The sequence below is a fragment of the Ursus maritimus genome, unplaced genomic scaffold, assembly GCF_017311325.1.
Source record: "Ursus maritimus isolate PB19 unplaced genomic scaffold, ASM1731132v1 scaffold_34, whole genome shotgun sequence".
NCBI lineage: Eukaryota > Metazoa > Chordata > Mammalia > Carnivora > Ursidae > Ursus > Ursus maritimus.
In genome coordinates this window covers 22,887,511-22,913,689 of record NW_024426008.1, presented here as the reverse complement: position 1 = coordinate 22,913,689, position 26,179 = coordinate 22,887,511, and the positions used below count along the sequence as shown (strand labels likewise).

The window sequence follows — 26,179 nt, the reverse complement described above, 5'->3', positions numbered from 1 at the left end:
TTTCCTGCATTATGTTTTCCCCAACTCTTGTCTATTCATTGTCTGCACTTAACATTTGTGTCTGTCTACCTTGGACAAGTGTGCTTGAGACGTCCTGCATAAATACGATTCCACGGAAAGCAAACATAAAGGGAATGGCAGAAGAGGCCGAGTAGATGCATTTTATTTATATGAGAGCCACACGGCTTTCTTTTAGGCTCTGGGCACCTGGGCCAAGTATGGGTGTTGTTTTCCAGGCTGTGTGAGGATTGCTGAATTGATGGCTTCACTTTAGACTCTGCTTTGCCCTTCGCATGTCCCTGTGTGCTGTCATTAATAACATAACTTGACGGGGCCTCAAGAGGACAGAAGCACTCACAGATAGGATCGCTGTGACTCAAGGGACTTGTAAAAGTTGACAGTGTAACTTACAAGGGAACTTTGAAATTCTTTAATAATTCATCCTTGCATACTATTTCTGTGCTCTGTGGAACAAATGTAACAGTGGTTTTAGGGGTAATGGGTAGTAATGAGTCACTGAAACACCTCTTCCTCTTTCTTCTAGCTTCTTCTCTTGACAGCCTTGCCGCTAACGTAAAGGTAATTGTAGAAGTAGCGTTTGTAAAATGATTTATTTCCAGCTTCTAATGTCGGTTATTGTGCATTTCCAACGAGTGGTGGAGAGTCTATTTCTCACAAGTGCTGCTTATGGAAATGCAATTGCTATAGTCTCACCAGAGTTGAGAGGTGCCCGGGCTCCACTGTATGCTTTCACTAGTTGGTTTGTTCCCCTCACGTAAGCTCTTTTCATCTGTAGAATCAATTACCCATGTATGTGGCCCCAACACCTGCTTTATGAGTAGGTATTCGTATTGCTTTTTTTCTAATCGAATACTTCCCTAATACATAGAGGTGGTAAATCACTTGTCCTTGAAGTTTGATTGGTTTGTCAAGGTGAAGGCTCAAACTTTTCTGTTACAATGTGAAAATAGATGTAGGCAAAGAAATGGAGTAACACGGTGTTTTTATGCCGTGGCATTTAAATAGTTTATTTAAAAAAATTATATCTTTACCAAACCCGATAATCCCTTATGCTCACAAATCAAAGCTCAGAGCATGAGTTTATTTTGGCTTGTTAATATATGCCAAATGTGCAGAATTTTGGTTATCTTTCCTTGACCTTGAGCTTCTGAGCATTTTGTCTCTAGCACTGCCTGTTCCGGCCCCTCTTTTTATTGCGGGAGCTCCCCGGGGGTCAGGCCTTCTGTCATCTTGGCCCCTTCCTCATCCCGCCCACCCCCAGCTCTAAACTCAGCAAACGAACACAAAATGCCAACTAAAGACTAATGCACATTGTCATGTAGGTTATCAAAGAGCCAGATGAACGGATTGTTTTAAGGAAAGAATCGTCATCACCTTTAGAGTCAAGTAAGTTTGGAAAACCCTCGCCCAGTTACAGTAACCAAGGGGATGCCGATTTCCACGGGGAAGCTTCGTTTGCCGCCTCCCAGCTTTCCAGATCCCCCAGCCCTCTTCTGGATCAGCCCGTTCTCTGCGAAAGGTCAGCGGCAAGCCCCCGTTTATTTGCTTATAGAGTGTGTCGTGGTCTAGCACGAGTAAAGCCTGGTCACTTCATCACTTTGCTTCCTTAGGAATATTCAGCTGGTGATGTGAAAAATCACTATTCCTTTTTAAAGGAGAGAGGAGTTGAGCCTTTTCTCTTGCCTGTGGAAAGCATATCTCAGAATGTTTGTTGAAAATGGGAGAAACAGCTAACTTGGCATAGATGCTATTTATCCATTTTCATCTTTCATAAAAAACAAGAGGAGTGAAAAAAAAATCACTCATCGTCCTGCCACCCAAAGACAAAGATTATTAACATATAGGTGTATTTCCTCTTTCTCTAGACATGTTTTCTTGGTTTATTTATGTGATTGTCACAAATAATACTCCCCCCACCCCCACAATTGCATACATGTGGTAGGCAGGCCAGAAATTGAGAGAGGGACATTTATTTTCCAAACTGTACCATCTGGTAAGATGACCAGCTATCCAGCTGGCCTGGGAATGTTCTGACTTTAGCCCTTAAAGGCCTGCATTCTGGGAAACCCCTGAGTCCCAGGCAAGCCAGGACAGTTTGGTCACCTTAACTCCGGGAAAATGGCACTGAAGATAATATTTTTAAGATAGCTGTTAAAAATGCGTAGTTGACATATTACATTAGTTTTAGGCGTACAACATCGTGGTTGAATCCTTGTCTATATTGCAAAATGATCATCACAGGAAATCCAGTTGCGTTTCCCTAATGATGAGCGATTGTGAGCATCTTTACATCTGTCTGTTGCCATCTGTATGTCTTCTTCAGAGAGATGTCTATTCATGTCTTGAAGCTACCCTCTCAAACTAGCTGGGATTAGGCTCCTTCACATAGTAGGTGGTCAAATTCGATACATTGGTCACCATATGTAGCTACAGAATGTTTTTTCTTGTGATGAGAGCTCTTAAGATTTATTCTCTCCGCAACTTTTATATATGCAATATGGTGTTAGCTGTCATCTCCATGCTGCCCGTTATGTCCCCGTTATTTATTTTATAACAGGAATTGGTCCCTTTGACTCCCCTCACCGCCTGACTCCGGCAATCACCAGCCTGGTCTCTGTATCTGTGAGCTTGTTTGTTTGTGTCCTCGTTTAGGTTCCACATATAAGTGAGATCATATGGTTTTTGTCTTTCTCAAGACTGTTGTTCTGAATGAAGGACACGGCACTGTGGTGAGAGTAAGAAGAGAAAGCCCCATAGCAGACTGACATGATTGCTCACAAAGGGACTCAGTAGTAAATACCCCAGAATGAGAGTCAGAATGAAACAAAAGCCCTGAAATCTTACTAGGATTCAGTTTGACTAAGAAAGTGGCAGCATATTCTTAGTGTTTTGCAGAAATGGTAGAATACCTTTACATTAAAGTGTTGTACATGGACTTGAGGAAACCAAATCAAATATTTTAGTAAAATCTATTAAAGAAGGGTGAATTCTTGATTAGTTACTTTTTTGGAAGAAAATAACGTGAAATAGATTTTTAAATATCAGCCCTGGCACTCAGAGACAGGTGGTTAGAGACATCCCTCTCTCTACCAGGCCTTCATCTCCTCCTGGCTTATCCTCTGGATGTAAAGATTTTAAACAGACGGGAAAGGACCTTCAGCTGGTGGTAGTCAGGGGATTTGGGCTCTAGTGCTCATCTGTCTCTAACTGCTATGTAATCTCACAGAAATACTCAGCCTTTTAGACCTTAGTTTCCCCATCTGTGAAATGGGTGTGATGATCAAATATCCGTTCTCTTACAGGTACAAAATGCTTCTCTGCTGCCAGAAGCAGAGATAGCTCACGGCTTTGGTCCGTGTGCCTTGTTTTTAGACATCACCCAAACTCCTCATACTCAGCCTAGCGAGCATTTCCGAGGGACTGAATTGGGGCTGCACCCACGGAGCCCCTATTAGGTGGAATGTACGTGGTCATGATGCGCCCCAGCTTGCCAGTGGCTCGCATGCTAGCCCGGGAGGCTGGCGTACCCTTGTGTCACTGAATGTGAGGCAGATGGTGAGATGCATTTAACAGAAGTACAGTCCAAAAGTGGGTGAGAGACAGAGCAGGAGGTGGGTAATCTTTGAGAGGGAGATCAAGGAAGGCCTCATTTCTTTTTAAATACATTTGTGAGTTGGCTTATGCATTCATTCATCCAGCCTTTCCTGAGTGTCTTTATGCAGCAGGCCAGTGAGTCTCAGCTGTGGCTCACTAAGGACTTGCCTCCTGTCTACTGAGTCAGAATCCTTGGGATTGGAACTGGGGGTGTGGTCGGTGTGTAGCATCTCTGTGGGAGGAAGAGTGTCTCGGAGGAGAACAGGACTGATAGCCAGTCTGCTAGCCTGGAATGGAAATGCTAACATTTAAGACATTTCTCCTGATCTCTGGGAACTTGCAGCTTAGCAGAGGATATAAAAACATGTGCCCAGAACGCGTTCTACCAGGTGGAACTTTGACAATAGTATGGAGCAAATGTTATCAGAGTAGAAAGGAGGAGGAAGGAAGGCACTTCTGGAAGCCTTCGTGGAGGAGGTGGTATTTCCATGTGGGCCTTGAAGGGAGGGGATTGGATTATGATAGAGTTAATGGAGGGGAGGGGTGGGAGGTGAGAAGGCACGGGGCACTGGCAGCTTCTAGAAGTTAGACCAGCTTGGGGGAGTAGTGGGTGCCAAAGCGGAGTGTTGAGGAACTGTGGAAGCCAGGCTGAGGAGTTTGGGTTTTGTTGTAAGGCAGTAGGGGGCTTTTGTAAGTTCATTCCAGGATTTAGCACATTTGACTGTAGGATGATGACTTTGGCTGCAGACCAGATTTTTATCCTCTACCTCTGATGAATCAGCAAATTCTGTGTGCCCAAAGTCACTCTGGATGGAGAGCTTTGGAACGAATTTGACTATGAATTTGTAAACAAGGCCATGATCAACTGTGACAAAGGATAACAGAGTCACAGAAAGGCCCTCTGGCTTGCCCAGGACCATCCAGTGTTTATCGTACATTAACTAAAGAGAATGATTGTATCCAAATTGCTAAAGTTCTTTAGGAATCTTTGGAAAATGGTATTTGTGCTTTTCATAATCAAATGGCCAATTCTGTCTCAGAGTTTAGGCATTGGTACCCACTCCCCTCCCAAAGATGAATGAATGAAAGGATGAACTCAGTCACTCAACAAATACTAAATACCTGCATTAGTATTCAGTACCTACGAGGTCCTGGGATGAGCTGTTCAGCGAGGATTCCCTGTGCCAGTTTCAGTCGAGACGCAGACACAGACATTAACCGAATACTGACCAGGTGTCACTGGCAAAGTGCCGTGAACGAGGGGGAGGTCCAAGTGCAGGTCGTAGGGGTGCCAACTTCCTCTCCAGGAGGGGGCTTTGCCGAGCAGTCAGTGATTGGACTGAGCTCTGAAGGTGGGTAGGGGTTCACACAAGTGGGGATCAGGGTTGGGGCGGCAGCATTCCAGGCAGGGGGAGCAGTGTTGGCCAATGCTGTGGATGGGAGCAGATGCCTCCCGTCTGAGAGCTAGAAGGCACTGGTACGATCTGTGGTTAAGTTTGGGTCTGAGTAGCCTAAAGTAAATGAGATGAAACATACAATCCTTGCGGCAGAAAACAGTCGGGGTTACATTTTGTGTTAAACATTTGTGGATTAAATTTCTAAGCATAAAAGCAGGATGGAGAGAAATATCTGAAATGCTCAGAAAAGTACAAAGAAGAGTCACTCCCAGCCACACGCCCAAACACAAGCCATTCTTCACATTGCCGTTGCTTTTATTGTCCGGTGTATCTTATGCGTGGGGTTAATGAAGACATTGAAACCACACTATGTATACTATTTTCACGTCACTGCTGCTGCTTGCTCCTAAGTTATAAATACCAACCCACGGCGTTCTGTACTCGGAGTCTCCTTTTCAGCGGCTGCATTAACACTCCACCCTGGTTTTGTGTGTTGGGCAGGTTCTACCCTTGCTCTCAGTCCTCATGGAGGAAGATCCACGAGAGGGTGTGCAGTCTCCTGACATCCCACAGAGCCCAGCAACACCTGCACAAGGTAGGGCTTCTGAGACGTCGGAATCTTGGCCGACAAAATCACATGGGAACTGGGACGTCAGCTAGGGCTGGGGGCAGGGGGCGGAGACAGACATTAATCCAGTAACCACAGAGATAAATGTAAAATTAGGACACTTACCGAGGAGGGTGCCTGGTGTCCTGAGAGTGTCTGAAAGGGGGTATTTGACTCGGTGGGGAATCAGGGCAGGCTTCCCTGAGGAAGAGACAAGGGAGCTTCTGTCTGAGCGATGAGTCACAGCGAGTTTGCAGCCAGGCAGAGGTCCTGCAGTGAGAGAGAGCATGGTCCTTTCAATGAGAGAAGACAGGCCCTGAAGCCCAAAGCCCATCCCCTTGCACCATGCACAGGAATCCCAGTCCAGGAAAGTTGTGGTCTGTGTGAGGCCACAGCGTGGAAGAAAATGTTAAAAGTTGATAAGGTGTTTTGGCTGTTTGACCTGTGGGGTGTGCGGAGTGTTTCTAACCCATAGATAGATACACCCAGTACTTTGTCTACTGCAGATGTGCAGCCATTAGCCAAGGGACCTGGTCATCATGTCAAAAGAATTCAGATGAAAGGTTAGCAGTGCCCCCAGTGGTTGGATTTAAGGGTACCGCGTCATAGTCAAAGGGGTCGTCTTGGTCTTGACTTATTTAACAGGCGTAGCCCAGATTTATAGGATGACACTTATAAATGAATATTGATTTTCACGGGGTGGGGTTGTAAATTACTTTCCTTCCTCTTGGCAAAGTCATTGGCTTTGCTTTGTTAATTTCCAATCTTTTCAAGTAAGGGAATCCATTTAAAATGTAAAAAGAAGGAAAGGGTGGGAGGGAGAAGAACAAGAAAGAAGAAAGTATCCGTGTGCACACACGTGGAGCAAACCCCCCGTGTATGGCACGCATGGGGTCCATGGGTCTCTTAAATGCAAAACCACGCATCTGAGTAGCATTGATTTATATGACACTGTGAGTAACGCAGTTGCTGGCTTGACTTTTGTTGTAGGAATATTCTATCTCTGAAGCAAAGTATATCCTTGAAAGACCAAGCTACCCGCTGAAGAAATACCCAGTGCATGAACAGAGATATTTTTAAGCTGCTGTCTTATGTAAGTAACCAGCTTAAGTGTTGCTTCTTATTTTGATTTGCTTAAATAATTTCTTGCTGTCAGGATGAAGTAACTAGAAAATGTGGTGGACAGGAGATGGGGTGGAGACCCCAAGAACCACGCAGGAGAATGATAGCACATGCGTCTGTGGTCTGCCAGGCCTGTCTCTGTCTCTCTTTCTCTTCCCTCCCTCCCTCCCTCCCCTCTTCTTTCATGGTAACTCTTCTAGCTCCTTGAACACAGGCTCTTTCCTGCCGCAGGGCCTTTGCACGTGTTATGCTTTCTGTCTGGAATACTGCTTCCTGACCCTGCTTGGGTCACTTCTCTTTATCCACTGGTCTCATGACTTTCCAGGATACTTCCTTCCCCTCCAAGGCATACCTTTTTAGTGCCCCACCCTTTTCTTTCCTAAAGCTGACACCATTTGTTGTTATATTTGTATATGGGTTGATTGCCCCGTCTATTAATGAAATATTCCCGAGGTCAGGGACTCTGTCTGTCCTGCTCACTAGTTTGTAGCCAGCTTTGGCACCCAACAGCGGAATCCCATTTAACGTAGATGACGTCAACTCCATATGCCAGGTGTGCGTCCTGAGTGAGAGCCTATGTCCCGCCACCCTGCTACCATCCTGATAGCACATGATCTGCCACTGTGGTTGGTGCTGAGTAAATATATTTTCATGAGTGAGTGTGGAATGGGGTGATGAGGCAGCTGTAGAATTTGGGTCTGTGGTCAGTAGTTGGCCGTACTGTGGGGTGACGTTATTCCTGAGGTGTTCTCTTCTTATCCCTTCCTACCAGGGCCTGGAATTACGATAGCTCTTCCTTTTTTTTTTAAAGATTTTTTTTATTTATTTGACAGAGATAGAGACAGCCAGCGAGAGAGGGAACACAAGCAGGGGGAGTGGGAGAGGAAGAAGCAGGCTCATAGCGGAGCCTGATGTGGGGCTCGATCCCAGAACGCTGGGATCACGCCCTGAGCCGAAGGCAGACGCTTAACCGCTGTGCCACCCAGGCGCCCCTATGATAGCTCTTCCTTATCAAGTGCTTCCCGAGCACCAGGAACTGGTGCAAACACTTCACGAGCATTAGATGAGTTAATATCTAATTCTCACAGCACCCCTATGAAGTAGGTTCTGTCATTAGTTCCATTTCACAGATAGGGAAACTGAGGCATGGGGAGGTTTAGGTGCCTTGTTCAAGGTCACATAGCCAGTGAATGTCACGGCTAGGAATATGAACTTGGGTGGTCTGGCTTCAGCAACCATGCTTTTATTTTTTGTTTGTTTTTAAAATTTTTAAAAGGATTTTTATTTATTTTTATTTATTCATTTGAGAGAGAGAGAGAGAGGGCAAGCAAGAGCATGAGCAAGGGGTGGGGGCAGAGGGAGAGGGAGAAGCCAGCTCCTTGCTGAGCAGGGAGCCTGATGCGGGCCTTGAGCCCAGGACCCCAGGATCATGACCTGAGCCGAAGGCAGACGCTTCACCGACTGAGCCACCCAGGTGCCCCAGCAACCATGCTTTTAAACCATTACATTCTGTTGCCTCCCCAAACCTGGAGAGTGTGATGGGGAGCCCTGGGGAGAAAGAGCAGAGCCCTTTGGAATCCGAACAGGGTCTGCGGACAGCGCCCTTGGTCATCTCCCGTGAGGAGCCTCTGCTGTTGTGTCTGCAGCAGCCACGCCCTAGCAACATCACAATACTTACGGATCTTTTTAAGCCATGAAGGAGTGTGGGTTGAGATGCTAGGTGTTCACTGTAGTCAGGCTTCTGAAAGTCTGGCTCAAGGGCCATTCATGCTTTAGGGCGCAAGCCACCTTGTCCCCAGGCTGGCCGGGGCTCCCCGCCGTCAGCACCGGGGAATGCAGAGGACAGCTCGGTGATAGCCCATTGTGCAGGCTTCAACCTCAGAACGTTCTGCTTGGTCGATGAAAGGATGGATTCTGGGCCACTTACTCTCCAGTTGCCAAAACGGTCATCTAGGTATTTATTAGGCAGTTATACAGAACGTAGCCCACATAATGACCACCGTGGGAACGTGGCCCACATAATGACCAACATGGGAACGTGGCCCACGTAATGACCGAATGCCAAATTGTGTTGACTTTCAGCGTGGGGGACGTCAGGTTACATAAAACCAGCTGATACGAGGATGCTGATGGGAGAAGACAGAGAGAAGGAAGGAAAAAAATGAGTACCTTCTGTCTTAGAAAGTGGGTTTCCTTGGGGCACCTGGCTGGCTCAGTCAGTGGAGTGTGAAGCTCTTGAACTCAGAGTCATGAGTTTGAGCCCCATTTTGGGGGGAGAGTTTACTTAAAAAAAAAGAAAAGAAAGAAAATGGGTTTCCTTCATGACCCGAGTTCCCACCCGGTGGTTTGGATTGTGCTCGGAGGCCTTTTCTGGAAGCTCTCCATACCACCCCCTGCACCCCCACATTTCGGGTCATGCATTCGTGGTGAGGCAGGGGTGCTGGAGGGCCATGTTAGTGAAAGTGGTGGTGGTTGTAAAGAAACACAGGTGACTTTGGCTCGTTTTAAGCAAACAGGGCATTTATTAGAAGGATGCTGGGTGTGTCAGTGAATCCAGAGAGGATCTAAATAAGCAGGACCAGGCTGCTAAAATGGGACGGCTAGAGTCCCCCCTCGGGTCAGGAAGACAGCCCTGGCGAGGAGGATCGCAGAAGACCCGGTGGGCTCCCACTGCTTGTCCCCAGCCCTGCTTTTCTCAAAGACTCCCTCCTGCTTGCAGCTCTAGTTCTTATCTCTTACCTTTTCCACTTCTGTGCTTTCGCTGTTGAGCAGGTGTCCCTCTCCTGGATTCCTGGTGATCTCAAGACTGGGGGAAATGAAACAGTAGACTCTTAATGCGGACGGGCCAGTGATTCTTAGCCAAAAACAGTGAATCCAATTGTCTGACGGGAACGGGTGGAAGAATTGGTTGGGGGGGGGGTGGTTGGAATGCATCTATTTCTCCTTATTCTGGATGATTTGGGACTTGGTACTTTTAGTATAAAATAGATGATCCCTTGTCTACTTAAAAATGGTTAAAATTTTAGAAAACATACACAAAATTTTGTGTTATGTGAATTTTGCCACCAAAAAAAAAAAATCCCATAAACCAGTTCCCACCCCCTCCTGGATTATACCTGGTTCTCTTGGAAGGTGTGATTGTCTCTGTGTCACGGTCCTTACCGAGGGTGGGAGATGGCTGCCCGTGTCTGGCATGAGCTCGCTGAGACTCCACCTTCAAGGACGGGCTCACAGCGCCCCCTTCTGTGACACCTCCTGGGCCGTCAGGCAGACCCAGGCCCTCTGCCTTCTGCTCCCAAACCTCCCTCCACTTAGCACCTCATCCCTCTGGCCTTGTGTCGTAATTGGTTTTCCTTATGATAACCCTCCCAAGAAGGGGACAGGGACTGATCAGAGGGCCCCAGCTCTGGCCCACTGAGTGTCCCACCACCGTGGCTGGCCTGCAGCAGGAGCCAGCCCGCCGGGAATGCTCCCAGCCGGAGGGTGGCCAAGGAACTCAGCCTCATGTCCTCAGACACAGACAAGAATTGTAGCACAGAAACCTCTCAAAACTTAAGGAGGAGCGAAATGGAAATAAACCAAGAAAGAAACCAAAAAAGATAGAAATTCATTAGAATCCTGGCTTCTGCTGTGTCCCGGCTCAGTAGGCCTCCAGGTCCTAAGACAGTGGCTTGTGTGGCTTCCAACCTCACTTGTCCCCAGTGGGCTGGTAGGAGCCACGGTACTCCCTCTTGCAGGGGTCCCTTCATCTGTGTTACAACCAAAGCACAAAGCCAGCTGCCCTGCAGATGCCTGGCTCCGACCTCGGGGCCCTCTCTCTGACTCAGTCACCGGCTTCCAAGGAGCCTGTTATTTGGTGGCTTATGGGGATCGATACAATGGATAATGACACACCTCCCTTCGTCCCAGGACCTCTGGTCTCGCCAGTCTGACAGACCACGCAGGTGGTGACCGTGCCCCCAAAACACAAGGCACATCCCGGGGTCAGCGTCCTCAGTGAACATTAGAATCAGCTGGGGAGCTCTGAAAACTTCTGATCCCCGGGCCTTCCTCTGGACCGATTTTATTGGAATCTCTTTGGGTGGTGCCTGGAAAGGGTCCTTTTATAAATGTTCTTCGGGAGATTCTGGTACACACTTAGGATTGAGAATTTTGCAGGCGGCTGCAAGCATCTTGAGTTGGGGGACTTGGAACCCCCCCCCCCAATCCTATACTGACTCTGTGCTGAAAAATACGTTCCTGTTCCACAGAATAGGATGGGGGCATGTTTAACAGTTCGGCGCAGTTTCTGTGCATTTTCTACGAGCCGGGGGCTATGCTAACTCCTCAGGAGAACCCTAAGAGGTAGATCCTTGGCTTATGGTCATCCTGATGTGACGCAAAGAAGGCTGGTCGCTTGCCCAAGGTCACGCAGCTGCTCTGTCCCGTTACCTAAGGCGGCCTCGTCCTGCCCTGGGGCCGTAGAGCGGGCTCAGACCCCGAGGGATCCCAGGTAGGGCTGCGCGCCTAGACTGGGCTAGAGTGACATCACCGTCTTCTCCGGCGTGCTGATTGTCTTTTTCTCTGTAGCACATGTAGGGTGTGAAATTTCCGATTTCGCAAGGGAACCTGAAGGAAAGCTGGAGGAGCGTCATGAAGGACTCACTCACAGAGCCAACGGACACGTCCTTAGAGAACTGAACAACAGTTTTTGTTATGTGTGTCGAATCACCAGTGTCTCACCCCTTTCGAATCAAACCCTGTACTCAGTCTTTTGTGCCCAGGTAAGAGTCATTGATTAAAGTGTTTCCTGTGTGGGGCTCACAGTTTCTTGTGAAGTCGGAGAGTTTGTGTTGTAGTTTGTTGGTGTGTTTGTTTGAGCTCCAACTAGAGAATAACCGTAGTTGGGTGGCAGGTCCTTTTTCATTTAGAAAGCACTTTTTAGAATTCTAATGAAAGTGTCAGGATGCCTTTTCAGCTGCTCCTCATTTGTGGCACTACATGTGTGGTTTTTGTTTTTGTTTTGTTCTGTTTTAAGATTTTACTGATTTATTTGAGAGAGACAGAGAGCAAGCACGAGTGGGTGGAGAGGCAGAGGGAGAAGCAGACTCCCCGCTGAGCAGGGAGCCCGACAACACAGAGGGGCTTGATCCTGGCACCCGGGGATCATGACCTGAGCAGAAGGCAGATGCTTAACGACTGAGCCACCCAGGTTCCCCGCTGGATGTGTTCTTGAAAAGTTTTTAAATTTTTCCTTCCTTCCACCTCCTCTTCCTCCCTCCCCCCTTCTCCTGCCTTCTTTCCCTCCCCCTCCCTCCCCGTCTCCTGCATTCCCTCCTTCCCCCTCCTCCGGCCTCCCTCCCTCCTTCCACCCTTCCTTCCTCCACTTAGATTTTACATGAGCTAGAGGAAGCTGCTATTTGGACGACTAACCTGATAAATCCTCCAGGAAAAGACTGTCAACCGTATTTTCTTTTTGGTAAATCTGTTTTTTGTGGTTTGTTTTTTAGTGTTAGGCTTGAGTTACAGAAGTCCACTGAAAACTTAGGAAGAGGGAGCCTTTCATCTGGAGAATCCAGAACTTGCTTTAAAGGTTCACTTTCAAGGAGACATTTGTAAGAGGAGACTAGTTTCTTTGGGGTACAGTTTAAACCACTCCTTCTGTCACCTGCCTCCCCTGCCCCCTTTTCCCAGCAGTGCTTAATAAATTTATACCAGGAACAAAGCCTTCCTCATATATTTCTCTGAAAGAGCTACTTTAAGTAAATATACTCTGCAAATACGACTGCCAAAACCAGATTCAGAATTAACTAGAAGGGCACCCTGGTGAAATGCTCACACAGACTGAGGGAGCACGAGGAGGAGGAGGACAGGCCAGGGTGACGTGGGGCTGGAGGCGCATTTGTCTTCCGGGGACAGGCCCAGAGCAGAGGGGCCTGAAAACGGGAGTCTTGGTCCTTCCTTCACATTATAACCCGGCATTTTCCTCTACCTACCATACCCTAAATCCCTTTTAGTTTTTTTTTTTATAATATTTTTTTATTATGTTAGCCTTTTAGTTTTTAAAGGATTCAGTGGAAGTCAAATTTCCTTCTCTCATTATGACCACAAGAATTGGTTTGTTAGGTAAATTAGGAAAACAACATTAATAAAGGAGAAAAAAACCTTACAAAAACAATAAAACAAAGTTCATTTGTTCTCTTCTCAGACTTTCAGCCAAGTAAAGGCACGTGTGTTACAACAAGCATTTCATCCACTTTGGAAAACAGACAAATGCTTGATTACACCTGCTTATCTGTTCCAGGTGTGTCTGAGGCTATAGTTGTCAGTTACTTTGACGTCTAGTAGTCATTAAAAATAAAAACTGTGTTACATGAAGGCTGTGACACAAGGCTCAGAAAAGAGCTCCTTTTAAAGGACATAGGCAGCTCGAGGAAACCCTTTCTAGTGGATTGGTATCCCACGTCAGTTACCGCTCAAATAGATACCGGGACAGTCACTGTTCAGTTTTTCTGAAATGGTTTGAGCATAGCTCCTTGATTCAGTTTAGGTATAAGATCTTAAAGGCCCATTCTTATTTAAAATCTTTTCCGTTTCTTTGTTTTTGTTTCTGTTTTGCAAATCAATCTTTTTCTCACTTTCTCATCAGCTAACTCTGTTGTTTATCCTTATTTTACTTTTTTATGTCTCAAGGAATTATTTCCATTTTGAGGAATCACATTGGGGCCAGGATTGCAGTTGAGGTATTTTGCTTTTGGGGTATATAAGAATGTGAATAATTTTGCGATGGATTGGGGTTTCTTTGGGAACATCTGTGTCATTAAACGTGATAAAACATTCCCACCTGTCTTGCTCTGATTTATTACTCTTTTTTGACTTGCACAGTTGCAGATCTGTCAACGCCTGGACCATATTTTCCAACCAGGTATGATGGGGTCTGGGTTTGCACAGGCTCCTGGGAGAATCTCTTTGGGAATCTCCCGGGAAAATCTCCTGCGCCCTCCGCGCAAAAGCCACTGTACAAAGAGGCCATTTTCCTAAGGTCACTTGACTGACCCAAAGTTAGCTGAAACCTACAGACCCTGAGTTCTAAATAAGCTTTAAAAAATGAGAGTGCACACGATATGATTAACATAAAAGACGGTGGTTTTAAATGCATAAGTGAAAGGACTGATGAGTCACGTGCAAGTTCAGCCTAGCCCCCGAATGCCTGGCTGCTGTTAATAATGGGGCCATGACTCTACTCCATTAGTTCCATTAAAGGAGCCCTCTGGCCTGTCTGGGGGCAGCCAGGGGAAAGGGCATGCCTTCCTGTCCATGGGTGACCCGTGATCCCGCTGGCGCTACTGTCCTCTGAATCGGTGACCCACCCCCCACTCCTCAGGGACGTGCGGGTTTGGAGCTCCCGGGTCCTGGGAGCCTTGCGGGCGCTGAGATAGTGCTTCACCCCGAGGCTCCTTGGGTCTGCTCCCACCGCCCCCCCTCCACGCGGGGTCCAGCAGCAGCTGTAGCTGTTTTGTTCATTAGAGCAAACAGCCTATGCCAAGTTTCACCTTCAGAGCTAGGCAATTGGGCACAAACAGTCACGCCTAGGACTAGAGCTTTTCGTTGGTGCAAACGGGTGATTTTCAGGATGCGTGGGTTGTTGAAGCTTCTTCAGCAGAGTAAGGAGCTCTGAGTTTGAGATTTTCCCCTGGGGATTCCGTATCTTTTACAGTTATCCTCCAGCACTCCCGTAAATAGGTATTTTTCTTATCTTTATTTTGAAAGTGCCCTGTTGCCCTGTTGTACTATCAGTCCTCCTCATCTACCTGTAAGAATCACCTGCTGGGGTTCATTTGCTCTCTCTGGCTCTGTGCGGACCACAGCTGTGCCTCTAGTAAGACAGACAATAAACGTAACGTATGGGCTGGGTTTGCTTTGTCCGTGTGGGAGGGTCACATGGGGTGGGGGGCAGGGAACCTTCATTTCAACACCAGGAACTCCAAGGTGGCAGCCCTGAAGGCCACCAAGGCCTGCCCCAGATAAGGTGAAGGGGATTTGGGGGCTGCTAGACTGCCGCGTCACCGGAATTCGGACTTTATTTTTATTATTGTTTTTTTAAAGATTTGTTTTAGAGAGAAAGAGCACGAGTGGGGGGGCAGAGAGAGGGAGAGAGAGACTCTCAAGCAGACTCGGTGCTCAGGGTGGAGCCGGACACGGGGTTTGATTTCACGACCCTGAGATCACGACCTGAGCCGAGACCAAGAGTTGGATGCTCAACTGCACCGCCGAGGCGCCCCCAGAATTAGGAGTTTAAAAGGAAGAGGGAGAAGAGAAACGTCTGGCAACAGAGAGTTTGCGCTAAGGTAGGAGTTGAAGGTCACATGTTGGGTTGTGACTGGTCGGGATGCTTCTGAACCAGCTGGGCTGTGTTTCTGCCTGTCCTGTTGAGCTTGAATGGGTGTGGAGGGCGATCTGTTCTAGGCTTTTCCACAGAGGAGGCCAGGACAAGGGCAACGGTGAGCGAGAGCTACAACCATCTAACTTCGGGAGACTTGGGATCCCAGTAAAATGGAGGAAGGCATTTTTTCCTCCTTCCTGCCTGCGCGCTCTCATGTTTCTATTCCTTTGTTGAGTGCCTCAGTTTGCCAGGCTGTTATCAGGAGCTGCCCCAGGGCATCATAGTGAGGGCTCTAGAGTGAGAACACCTGTGTTTGAATCCCGCTTCTGCCGTCTACTGGGTGAGTGACTGGGGCATAAAGTGACTTAGAACCTCTTTGTGTCTCAGCATCTGTGTGTAATGGAAGCAGTTACCGTATCTGCTTTGTAACGTTACTCCTTACGGACGAGTTAGCACATTGCAAGCACTTTATATCAGTGCCTGGCACAAAAGAAGCCTCAGTAAGTGCCAGCTGTTATTATATGCATCTCATTTCATTATTTGAGGAAGGCATTTGGCCTCCTGCCCACTTTTTTTTTTTTTTTTGGCTAAAGATACCGAGGCTTAGAAAAGCTAATGCATGTCAGAGCCTATTTCCAAGCCCTGGTCTGTTTTGTCTTTCAACCTCATATTCTTTCTACCACTTTCTGCCATCCCCTTGTTTGTAACCTGATTGTCCCCGAGGCTTATGCATACTGGATAATTCAACCTAAGGGGTTTGCAGAAATGAACTCAGAACATTTGAGTAGAGTGACAGGGCAACTAAGGTCTCCTGACAGGAGTTGGAACGAGGTTAACTGCTTCTTGTTTAGGCCAACAAGAGATGTTTCTGCTCTGATTTCCTGTCACTGGAATATTACATTTGTAAATAGTGTGTTTAGGAAGCCAGCTCCCTTCCCCTGCCCCCAATTAGAAATCCCTGTTCCTCCAGGAACTGACACTTACTTAAATGGTATCTTGAACAGAGATAAATATCACACCTGTTTCAGTGCGATGACTTGCAGGGACAGACCGTGTGTAATAGGTGTCATTGCTGGAAACTGGGTTCACAGTGAGAAAACGCGCTGTTGTGAAAGTTCACGCATCCTTGCATAAGTGAAGTTCGACATGGGTGAAGGATACCATCCTGTGTTCATGGAGTCCTGTGGTCTCCCAGCCCTGACAGTTCACTACATTCATTCCTTAGTCTTATATGGAATCACTCGATTTGTATTTATTAAGCTCCTACTATGTGCCAGAAGCAGTGGGGTTTGAAACAATCATGAGTGACGGGGACTGGGTGAAGTGGAGAGTATAAGTCCACCCCCTCTATCTCCCGCAAGGTGTTCAAATTATTCAAGTTCAAATCTGAAACAGCAAAAGGCGCTGTGGTCACATAAACCTGGTTTGAAGCTAAATCTTGTCCACAGACATGTGTTTTGACTTGTATTTAAGAATATTGAATAATGAGGGGCACCTGAGTGGCTCAGTCAAGCATTCGGACTCTTGGTTTCTGCACAGGTGGTCTTGGGGTGGTGAGATCGAACCCCATGTCGGGGTGTGTGCTCAACGTAGCGTCTGCTTGGGATTCTCTCTCTGCCCCTCCCCCTGCTTGCTCACTCTCTCTTTCTAAATAAATAAAATCTTAAAGAATATCGAATAATGATACTGAATCACCAGAAGTTTGTGGAACTCAATTTTATTATGTTATAATCAAGTCTCAAATTAATAAGGCAGTGTCTGATTATGGACCAAGATGCTGTTACTTCTCTGGGTTCCATGAGGTAAATAATGGGTTAGAAATGATGAGGTCTTGGGGCTGAGGGCCAAGAATTTTTGACATCAAGGAATAGGAAGACTAGGTGGAAAAGAGGTTTGGGAGAAGTGAGGAACCTAGAATCTAATGAAAGATCTGTGTATGAAGAAGGAGGAAATACCCTCTAGGGATATCTTCTGAAGTGTCTTAACTGTTAGGCCCGGTGTGTGAGACTTTGTGCTGTAGACAGTAAGAAGCCATTAGAGTTTGGGACGGGAAGGCAGGCAATTCATCTGATGATCCTTTTTCAGGGTGGTTTGGGAGTGGGTAGAGGCTGGCGGCAGGGAGGCTGGGACAAAGCCATTGAAGAAGTCTGGAAATGAGGACAATTGATTCTGGGCTGGGTGGGAGGGTCACAGAGAAGAAACGGGCCATTAAACATCGGGGACGGGAAGAAATAATCAGGCAACTTATTTTAATGGTGCTCTGACCGTGCGTGGGTTTCAGGGAGGGGGAGCCTGGCTCGTCTAAGTCAGCTGGCCGGGGCTGAGTTGCAAAGTGAAGGTGAATTATTTAATCATCAGGAATGAAGTATTGATTTAGAGAATAATTACTCTGCCAACATCAGGACACAGTGTCCTTTATTTCACAGATTTGCATTCTCTGTGACCTGCGTGAGATGAACTCAGGACTGAGAATGAAAGAGTAGGCCAAGTCAAACCTTTCGGGGAGGGATTTTCTTTTCATGCTGTGTCTTTGGCAGTAAGGCCAGAGCAGGCGACATTCAGGATTACTGTGGGGTGAGGTGCTCAGAGGCAGTGGGAGCCTCTCTTGGATTTAGGTGGGGGTTCTTATTACTTCTGAATCTTCTTCCTCCTGTGAAGATCTCATTGTTTTCAATAGAATTTAGAGGCTTATCAAGATACGTGTTGCTTATTCAAGAAGTCCACGGGAAGAGAAGATGCAGGACAGCACCACGCCCAGCTATCATGTCCGCACAGACGCTAAGTCTTGCACGGCTTACTTCACAAAGAGGCAGCAGTGTCGCTGAGGGGCTCCCACCTGCCACTCCCACCAAAGTGGAGAGATTTAAATACTTGCACGAACATGCAACTTCAAACCTTTTGAGGTCAAAGAGGAAAGACGTTATGATGCCAGGTTTCCGTGGAAATAAAGGGGATTTTGAAAACACAGTCGCCAATTTTGAAAAGAGAGACTATGAAAGAAATTCACAAGGTTGCTTTTGGACAACCTCAGTTTTAAAAAAGATGGAGAGGTCAAAGGGAAATGCCCAGTGGAAGTTGGGAATGCGAATCTGAAATTTGACCCGAGGTCAGGGAAGCCACCAAGGATGCCTATAGATTTTGTAGATCACATTTTGGTAATTACCTGCATAGCTGTGGTACTTGAAGCCATAAAAATGAATGCATTTCTGGTGGAGGGTGTGGAGGGAGAGAGAAACCAGGAGGAAATGGAGTTTGTTCATTCAAACCACAAAGGTTTGCGGGGCCCCTGTGTTTTGGCAGTGGGCAGAGGTGAAGCCCCCAGGAAGGGAGGAGCCAGAGGAGCAGAGGTGACTGAAGATGATGGGAGAGCATCAGGACAGTGCTTGTAACATTTTTGTAGTCCAGGGAAGAGAGCTTAGTGGAAAACAAGCTAACGATTGGTGACAAATGGCGCAAGAGAGTAGAAGTTGGCCACTGAGAAAATGCCTGTTGGGTTTACCTGGAGCTTCAGGAGAGCGGTGGGGGGGAAGCCAGACTGCAGGGGATGAAGGTGTTGGTGAGTGGGAGGAAGTGGAGGCCGAGCCCGAGGACTGCTGTGCAGCCCCCGAACTTCAGCAAGAAAAGGAAGGAGAAATAGGGTGCCTGATTTTATCCTGCCCTCTTCCCACCTCTGGTTTCAGAACAGCAGGAACTGTTGGCAGGATTGGGTTTTGAATGAAAGATATGAAAGTGATCTGAAGCAAGGATCTGGTAACACCGTACTGACTATCAGGGAGGTCAGGTAGGGTGAGTAGGGGATGTGGGAAATACTACGGATGCACTCTGATCTTTGCTAGAACAGGAGAATGAGGAGGGGCAGTTTGAATAAAATCGATCCCAACAAATGAAATGACAGATGCTTTAAAGAAAATGAATAACTTTGAAGGAGGTGACAGCTGTATACTTTCATGCATTCCCTTTTTACTTTGTAGGTGTATTTTCAGCTTTATTGAGATATAATTGACAAAACTGTAATATATTTAAAGTGTACAGTGTGATCATTTGATACATGTATCCATCGGGAACGGATTTGCATCACTGGGTTAATGAACACATCCATCACCTTGCGTATTTACTTTTTTTTTTTTTTTTTCGGTGAGAACTCGTAAGTTCCGCTCTCTTAGTAACTGTGAGACATGCAGTACGGTGCCATCAGGTATGGTCACACGTTGTACAGTAGATGGACGTTTGTACCCGTTCACCAACCCTTCCGTTTCCCCCACCCCCCATCCCTGACAAGCCACCAGTCTACTCTGTGAAGTTCACTGTTGCTGTTTCTCAGCCTTCACGCATAAGTGATACTGTGCGGTATATTTTTTCCTTTTTTTAAAATTTATTTATTTATTTGACAGAAAGTGAGAGAGAGAGCACAAGCTGGGGGAGTGGCAGGCAGAGGCAGGGGGAGAAGCAGGCTCCTGGCTGAGCAGGGAGCCCGATGCAGGGCTCGATCCCAGGGCCCCGGGATCCTGACCTGAGCCAAAGGCAGACCCTTAACCGATTGAGCCACCCAGGCTTCCTGCAGTATATTTTTCTTTTTCTGTCTGGCTTATTTCACAGCATAATTCCCTCTAGGTTTATCCATGTTGTAGCAAATGGCAGGATTTCCTTCTTTTTGTTTTTAAGATATTTGACTTATGGTTCCATTGTGTGTATCGCGTTCATTTTACCTGTTCATCCATCCATGGACATTTAGGGTTTTTTCCCATCCTGGCTGTTGTGACTAGTGCGGCAGTGAACACGGGAGTGCAGATATCTTTTTGAGGTGGTGATTTCGTTTCCCTTGGGAATGTACTCCATCTTTGTTTTTCTTTTTCAAGATTGCTTTGACTCTTTGGTGGTCTTTTGTGGTTCCATACAGAAAGAGAAGATTGTTGTTTCTATTCCTAAAAAATACCATTGGAATTTTACTGGGAATTGGGTTGAATCTATAGAAAGCTTTGGGTTGTATGGACATTTTAAAATGTTAATTCTTCCAATCTATGAGCCTGGAATATCCTTCCATTTATTTGTGTCTCTTTCAGTTTCTTCCGTCAATGTTTTAGTTTTCAGAGTACAGGTCTTAACACCTCTTTGGTTAAATTTATTCCAAAGTATTTTACTCTTTTTGATGCTGGTGTACATAGAATTGCTTTCTTAATTTCTTTTTCTAATAATCTGTTGTTAGTTTATAGAAACTCAACTGATTTTTGTGTATTGATTTTACGTCCTGTCACTTTCCTGAATTTGTTTATTCTAACAGTTTTTTGGTGGTGTCTTTTGGGTTTTCTATATATAGTCTCAGGTCATCTGCAAACAGACAATTTTACTTCTTCCTTTCTGATTTGGATGCCTTTTATTTATTTTCCTTGCTTATTGCTCTGACTAGGACTTCTCGTACTACGTTGAACAAAAGTAGTGAGCGTGAACATTCTTGTTCCTGATCTTAGAGGAAAAGCTTTTCACCATTGAGTATGATGTCAGCTGTGGACTTGTCCTATATGGCTGTTATTATGTTTATGTTCCTTCTGTATGCTGAGAGTTTATCATGAAAGGATGTTGAACTTTGTTGAATTTTTTTCTGCATCTACTGAGATGGCCATATGATTTTTATCCTTCATGTCATTACCATCGTGTATCAATCACATTTACTGATTTGTGGGTGTTGAATCATCCTTGTATCTCAGGAATAAATCCCACTTGATCATGGTGTATGATCCTTTTAATAACTGTGCTGTTGAATTTGGCTTGCTAATATTTTGTTGAGGATTTTTGCATTTATGTTCATCAGGGATATTGGCCTACAATCTTCTTTTTTTGTAATGTCCTTGTCTGCCCCTGATTTCAGGGTAATTCTGGCCTTGGAAAATGAATTTGAAAGTGTTACCTCTGCTCTGTTTTTTTTTTTTTTAAAGGTTTTATTTATTTACTTGCGAGAGAGTGAGTGAGAGCACATGTGCACATGAGCGGGGGGTGGGGGGCAGGCGGCAGAGGGGAGGGGCAGAGGAAGAAGCAGACTCCCTGCTGAGCAGGCAGCCCGATATGGGGCTCGATCCCAGGACCCTGGGATCATGACCTGAGCTGAAGGCAGATGCTTAACAGACTAAGCCACCCAGGCATCCCTCTTGTATTTTTTGGAGGAGTTTGAGAAGGATTGGTATTCTTTATTTTTTTATTTTTTATTGTTTCAAGTTTTTATTTAAATTCCAGTTAGTTAACATATAGTGTAATGTTAGTATTAGGAGTAGAATTTAGAGATTCATCACTTAAAATAATACCCAGTGCTCATCACAAGTACCTGTCTTAATCCCCATCACCCATTTAATCCATCCCCCTGCTCACCTGCCCTCCATCAACCCTCCATTTGTTCTCTATAGTTAAGAGTCTCTTTTATGGTTTGCCTCTTTTCCCCCTATATACATCTGTTTTGTTTCTTAAATTCCACATATTTGTGAAATCATATGATATTTGTCTTTCTCTGACTTATTGCATTTAGTGTGATACACTCTAGCTCCATCCACCTTGTTGCAAATGGCAAGATTTCATTCTTCTTTTATGGCTGAGTAATATTTTACTGTGTATGTATATATCACATCTTTATCCATTCAGTACTCGATGGACATTTGGGGTCTCTCCCTATTTTTGCTATCATTGATAATGCTGCTATAAACATTGGGGTGCACGTGTCCCTTGGAGTCAGTATTTTTGTAGCCTTTGGGTAGGATTGGTATTCTTTACATATTTGGTAGAATTCACTGGCAAAGCTATCTGGACCTGGACTTTTCCTTGTTGGGAGGTTTTTGATTCCCCTTGCTTTCCCTTTGCATGGAATTTTTAGGCACGTTGAAGCACCACCTCAGTGGTTAGGAACACAGGCTTTGGAACCCGGTTTGAGTCTGCGTGAACTTGGGCAAGTCCCGTCCTCTCTCAAAGCCACGGCTCCTTATCTGGAACACGGAGCGTGATAATACCTGCCTGATAGGAGTGTTGAGAAGGATAAATGCCATTAAGCACGTGGAAGAGTTAGGACAGTGTCAGGCACGCAGTTAACACTTGTAGATGTTAACAATGATGACGATTTGTCTTGAAAATTTTAGGCCACCCCAGACTTGAGTTAGCACTCCTGGCCTTCTCTGGCTTTCAGTACCTGGTGAAGAATGTCGACACTGGAGCCAAATTGCTGTGTGATCTCTGTTGTGTGATCTTGGGCAAGCGAACTTTTTGTACCAGTTTTCTCATCTTTAGAAAGGGGATAATAACAGTCCCTACTTCATGGTGGTGTTGAGATTATTTTTTTAAGTGAGTTAATATTTGTTAAGTGCTAAGAACTGTGCTTGCCACACAGTAACTGCTCTGCAAACATTTGTTGAGTCAATAAAAATGAGCTTCCTCTGCGGCGTTGTTGCTGTTTGTTCTCCTGGAATCATGACATCCCATCATCCTCCGCACTCGTCCTGGCAGGGAGAAAACTCCTCACTTAGTGCCTGCAGCAGTGGGGTCATCATCCTTAAAGCAGCTGGACCTGGGGGCACCTGGGTGGCACTGTCCATTAAGCATCTGACTCTAAGTTTCGGCTCAGGTCATGATCTCAGGGTGGTGGGATCGAGCCCCACGTGGGTCCGCTTGCGGCTCTCTGTCCCTGTCCCTCTGCCCCTCCCCCTCTCAAAAAAAAAATAAATCTTAGGGGGAGAAAAAGAAACTGGACCTTTATTTGCCTTAGAGTGTCATCTTTACGAAAGGTGATGTTGCCCAAGAATGGGGTAGGTGGCTCTCTGCCTGGAATGGTATTGGAGCAAACTTTTCCTTCGTGCCAGGAAGGCAAGCCCAGTAGCCTTGCAGCCTGAGGATGCCCTGTTTGCGCTTCTGATTTCTCGTCAACTACAGGTGCCATGGGTTCCTAACTGGCCCCTCCTGACCCAGCAAAGAGCTTTGAGTGTGTGTGTATGCACTTAGTGGGAAGACGACCCATTCTTGTCTGTCTTACTGTTTCTGGCTAAATTAGGAAACGGAGGATTAGTGGATAAGTCCTGGGCATTAAAGCCAGTTTGGGATGCTGGGAAGACGAAAGCAAGTGTTGGGGAAGGATCAGCCAGTGTTCCTCTTGCTAACTGCTGGTGGTTTTTTAAATTAAAAACTTAAGTATGAGTTACACGGTAGCACTTGTCTGACCCTTGTGAGACCCACGCAGTTTCCCAAAGACCCAGATATTTTGTTATCCACAGATCCATTCTGGAGAACCCCCTCCCCCCAAGTCTTCAGCTCCGACAGATCTTTCAGCTGGCCTCTAATCATTCTTGGCAAGCTAAGCGGAGGACCTTGGATACACAAGGACTCCTTAAATGAGAATTACATTTGAATGCTTGGAGGAAGATCAAAGTCATCTTTAAAATGTGCATGCCTTCAGCACTTTCTGAAGCCATGTCCGGAAGGTGAAATACCTTGCAGGGATGGAGGGGTGCCTCTTCGCCTGCCACTGCCCTCCTGGGACCAACCACTCAGTTCATTTCAACCCGTCTTATCCTCCCCTTGGAAAACCTACGTTTTTCTACAGGGCCAGGGCAACATAAAGCAGACCCTGACTACTACCAGATTTTCAAACTCCTCATTCTTTACCCCTGGCAGCCAGACCTCTGACTCTGAAATGCCCAGATGATGCAACCTTGCTTTGCGTTCCCTCAAATGCCCTGCAGTGAGGAAAGAGGATGTGGTGTCCTCACATGATCTAGTGGATTCCTGAGTCACGGAGGAACGGCACCTGCAAGAGCCTCCAGTCTGGAAAAGGCATCTTCTCGGAGGGAAAACGGGGGTTGGCTGGGTGGGTGGGAAAGGGGTGGGGCTGGGATCCAAACGCTACCACTCAGGAGTTCGGTTGATTCTGTGTATTAGTTTCCGGATTTCTTTGCCTCCATCTTTTGATAAACGGTACTCTTGTGGGGCAAGCTTCTCTCTAGGTAATACCCTGATTTCACTGTCCTGAGGCCAGAGCTTCCCAGCTCCAGGCGAGCGAGGCCCTCTCGAGATCGGTGAACCGTCTCTAGATGAGGCCACTGCTTTTCGTGTTCCTTTCCTCCAACAAGAGTAACAAAAGGGCTATTGATTTTATCTGGGCGTCGGAGGCTTACTAATAACTGTACTGAACCTTGCAAGACCTTACAGTTGGGCAAAGTGGAGATTTGAGGATGACACCAGAAATGTCTCAGTAATCCCAGAGAGACCTCCTCCAAATCAGGCACGGCACTGGATTTTGCTAGTGAGAGAGGAAACAGGCCATCAATTGTGTGGTCAGGTCTTTTGGCTTGCTTAGAAGTTTTGTGGCCTTATTTAGCCTAGGCCACTGGGAAACAGATGTCCCCAGTGATCTCCCATCCATGGTCAACAGCTTCGTACTCTGAGGTGCGGTCACCTGATTCCGTATCTCCAGATCAGTATGCTGTTCCCAAAGCTGATTTAGCTGGGCCTACTTCTGGTTGTTTAGATTATATAGCTTTCACTCGAAAAGCTGAAGATTGCAGGGGAGGGAGGCATATTTCCTTGCACAGGGGGTATTACAAAGCCCCAGGTGGGGCCCAGAACAAAGTCTGCTTCCAGCCGATGGGGACGGTTATGTAAGATTTATGGACCAGGATGACAGAAGTGACCTTCATGTCCTCCTGTGATTTCAGCACACAGGAGGGGGTGCTCCGTGAATGGGCATCTCACGCGTGCAGCCCGAGCACTTCAAGTCCCTCTGTGTGTCTCGGAGCACAGAAAATAGACTGTGAATGCTTACCTTTGCTTAATCCGCACATGATCGTTTGCAGGAGGAAACATTCTAGGTCTTAGACTGTTTAGGTGAAAGTGTCCCATTTTCAGAAAGGGCTTTCCCCTTCATGAATGGGGTTGCTTATTAAGTCTCACTAGGTTGGATTTACTCTTTGCTGTACTAACCAGGTGAGGCCAAGTGGTGAGAGCTCCAGTCCTCAGCCACATCAGTGCTGAGCAATTCGGGCAGCTGCATGTCTGTGGATTACCCATGTAAATGGTGGGGGTGGGGTGGGCTATAGGGTGTTTTTGGGGGTGAGAGGCACTAGCATTTACTGAACATATTATGTGCTAAATGCATCACATCCAGTTTCTCAACTAATACTTAAAGCAGTCTCACGAGACAAGATTTGTTATCTTCATTTCACAGGATAAGAACCAAGGCTTAGATCACTGGCAAGAGTCCCAGAGCTGATTAGGGCTCTGGGCTGTGTGCCCATTCAGTGGTTTCTGTGGTGCCTTGCTGGGCAGTTAGAGAATACAGAATATCGATCCTGTTGCATAGAATCTTCTTGGCATTCTACCCAAGCTCCGCACGGCCATTTCCTCTTTCTGTTCCAGGAGGGAAGATTCTTAACACCTGCAAAGCCAACACCATTGCTGGCTCACTGCCTAATAAGCCAAGCACAGTTTTCTCAAGCTCTCCTAAGAGTGGGGGGTGTTTTTAATAAAGGGCCTTGGACCTGGTGGGCTCACAAAGATTTGTTGAGGCCTAGTCATTTATTAGAGCTGATAACACTGTTCCTCTGTACATGAATATACTTTGGGCAAGATCACAGTCATAGGGGCCCCTGCTCAGGTGTATTAACTCTTCCAGACAAGTCTCTGAGTAGTTTTGGTGCTGGGTGTTTATTGCATGTCACATGAAGAGGTAACGACCCTGAATTAGCCTGGCCAGGTAGTGATAAGCATTTCTGCGAGACACTGTCCTCTGTAGGGGGACAAGTCCCTTCCTGTAGGGAAGGGAGTTGTCCATTTCTCTGTTGTCCGTCTTAGACGAGTGCGTCCACCAGCAGAACCCCATCATGACTCAGGTTCCGGGCAGGACGGTGGCATCCCTGAATGCGGCATTTGTCATTCGTAGGCACATCTCGGAGGGCAGGACTGGTCCTTCCGTGAAACCAGGGCGCCATCATATGGAGATAAGACTCCCTCCCAGTATGGGAACTTCTAGCCAAGTTATACCTTCCCTTTCATCTCAGTGATAAAATGCGGACGACCTGTTCACCACTTAGGGCCCCAGCCTATCACCCCCACAGA

The 26,179-nt window shown here is 46.5% G+C and overlaps 1 protein-coding gene and 1 long non-coding RNA gene across 8 annotated transcripts in view; both read left to right on the top strand.

The window, feature by feature from the left end:
* SPATA6L (spermatogenesis associated 6 like) overlaps positions 1–14,585 on the top strand; it is a 48,835-nt gene extending 34,250 nt beyond the window's left edge. For 5 of the 7 annotated variants that reach the window (XR_005831856.1, XR_568706.2, XR_005831855.1 and 2 more), the window contains 7 exons: positions 545–579; positions 1,344–1,540; positions 5,514–5,607; positions 6,610–6,712; positions 11,311–11,504; positions 12,112–13,645; positions 14,491–14,585. Coding sequence is in view for 1 of the 7 variants with exons in the window: in XM_008690920.2 (XP_008689142.1) it covers positions 545–579; positions 1,344–1,540; positions 5,514–5,607; positions 6,610–6,699 (416 nt within the window). In the remaining 6 variants the exon portion in view is untranslated. Of the gene's footprint in view, positions 1–544; positions 580–1,343; positions 1,541–5,513; positions 5,608–6,609; positions 6,713–11,310; positions 11,547–12,111; positions 13,646–14,490 lie in introns of those variants that run through there. The other 2 variants (XR_568707.2, XM_008690920.2) reach the window with 2 other exon arrangements.
* A 247-nt stretch (positions 14,586–14,832) lies between these two features.
* On the top strand, positions 14,833–19,209 carry LOC103663219. The gene is made up of 2 exons (XR_568714.1): positions 14,833–15,068; positions 17,781–19,209. It is a non-coding gene; the product is annotated as an uncharacterized LOC103663219 (long non-coding RNA).
* The last annotated feature ends 6,970 nt before the right edge of the window (positions 19,210–26,179 follow it).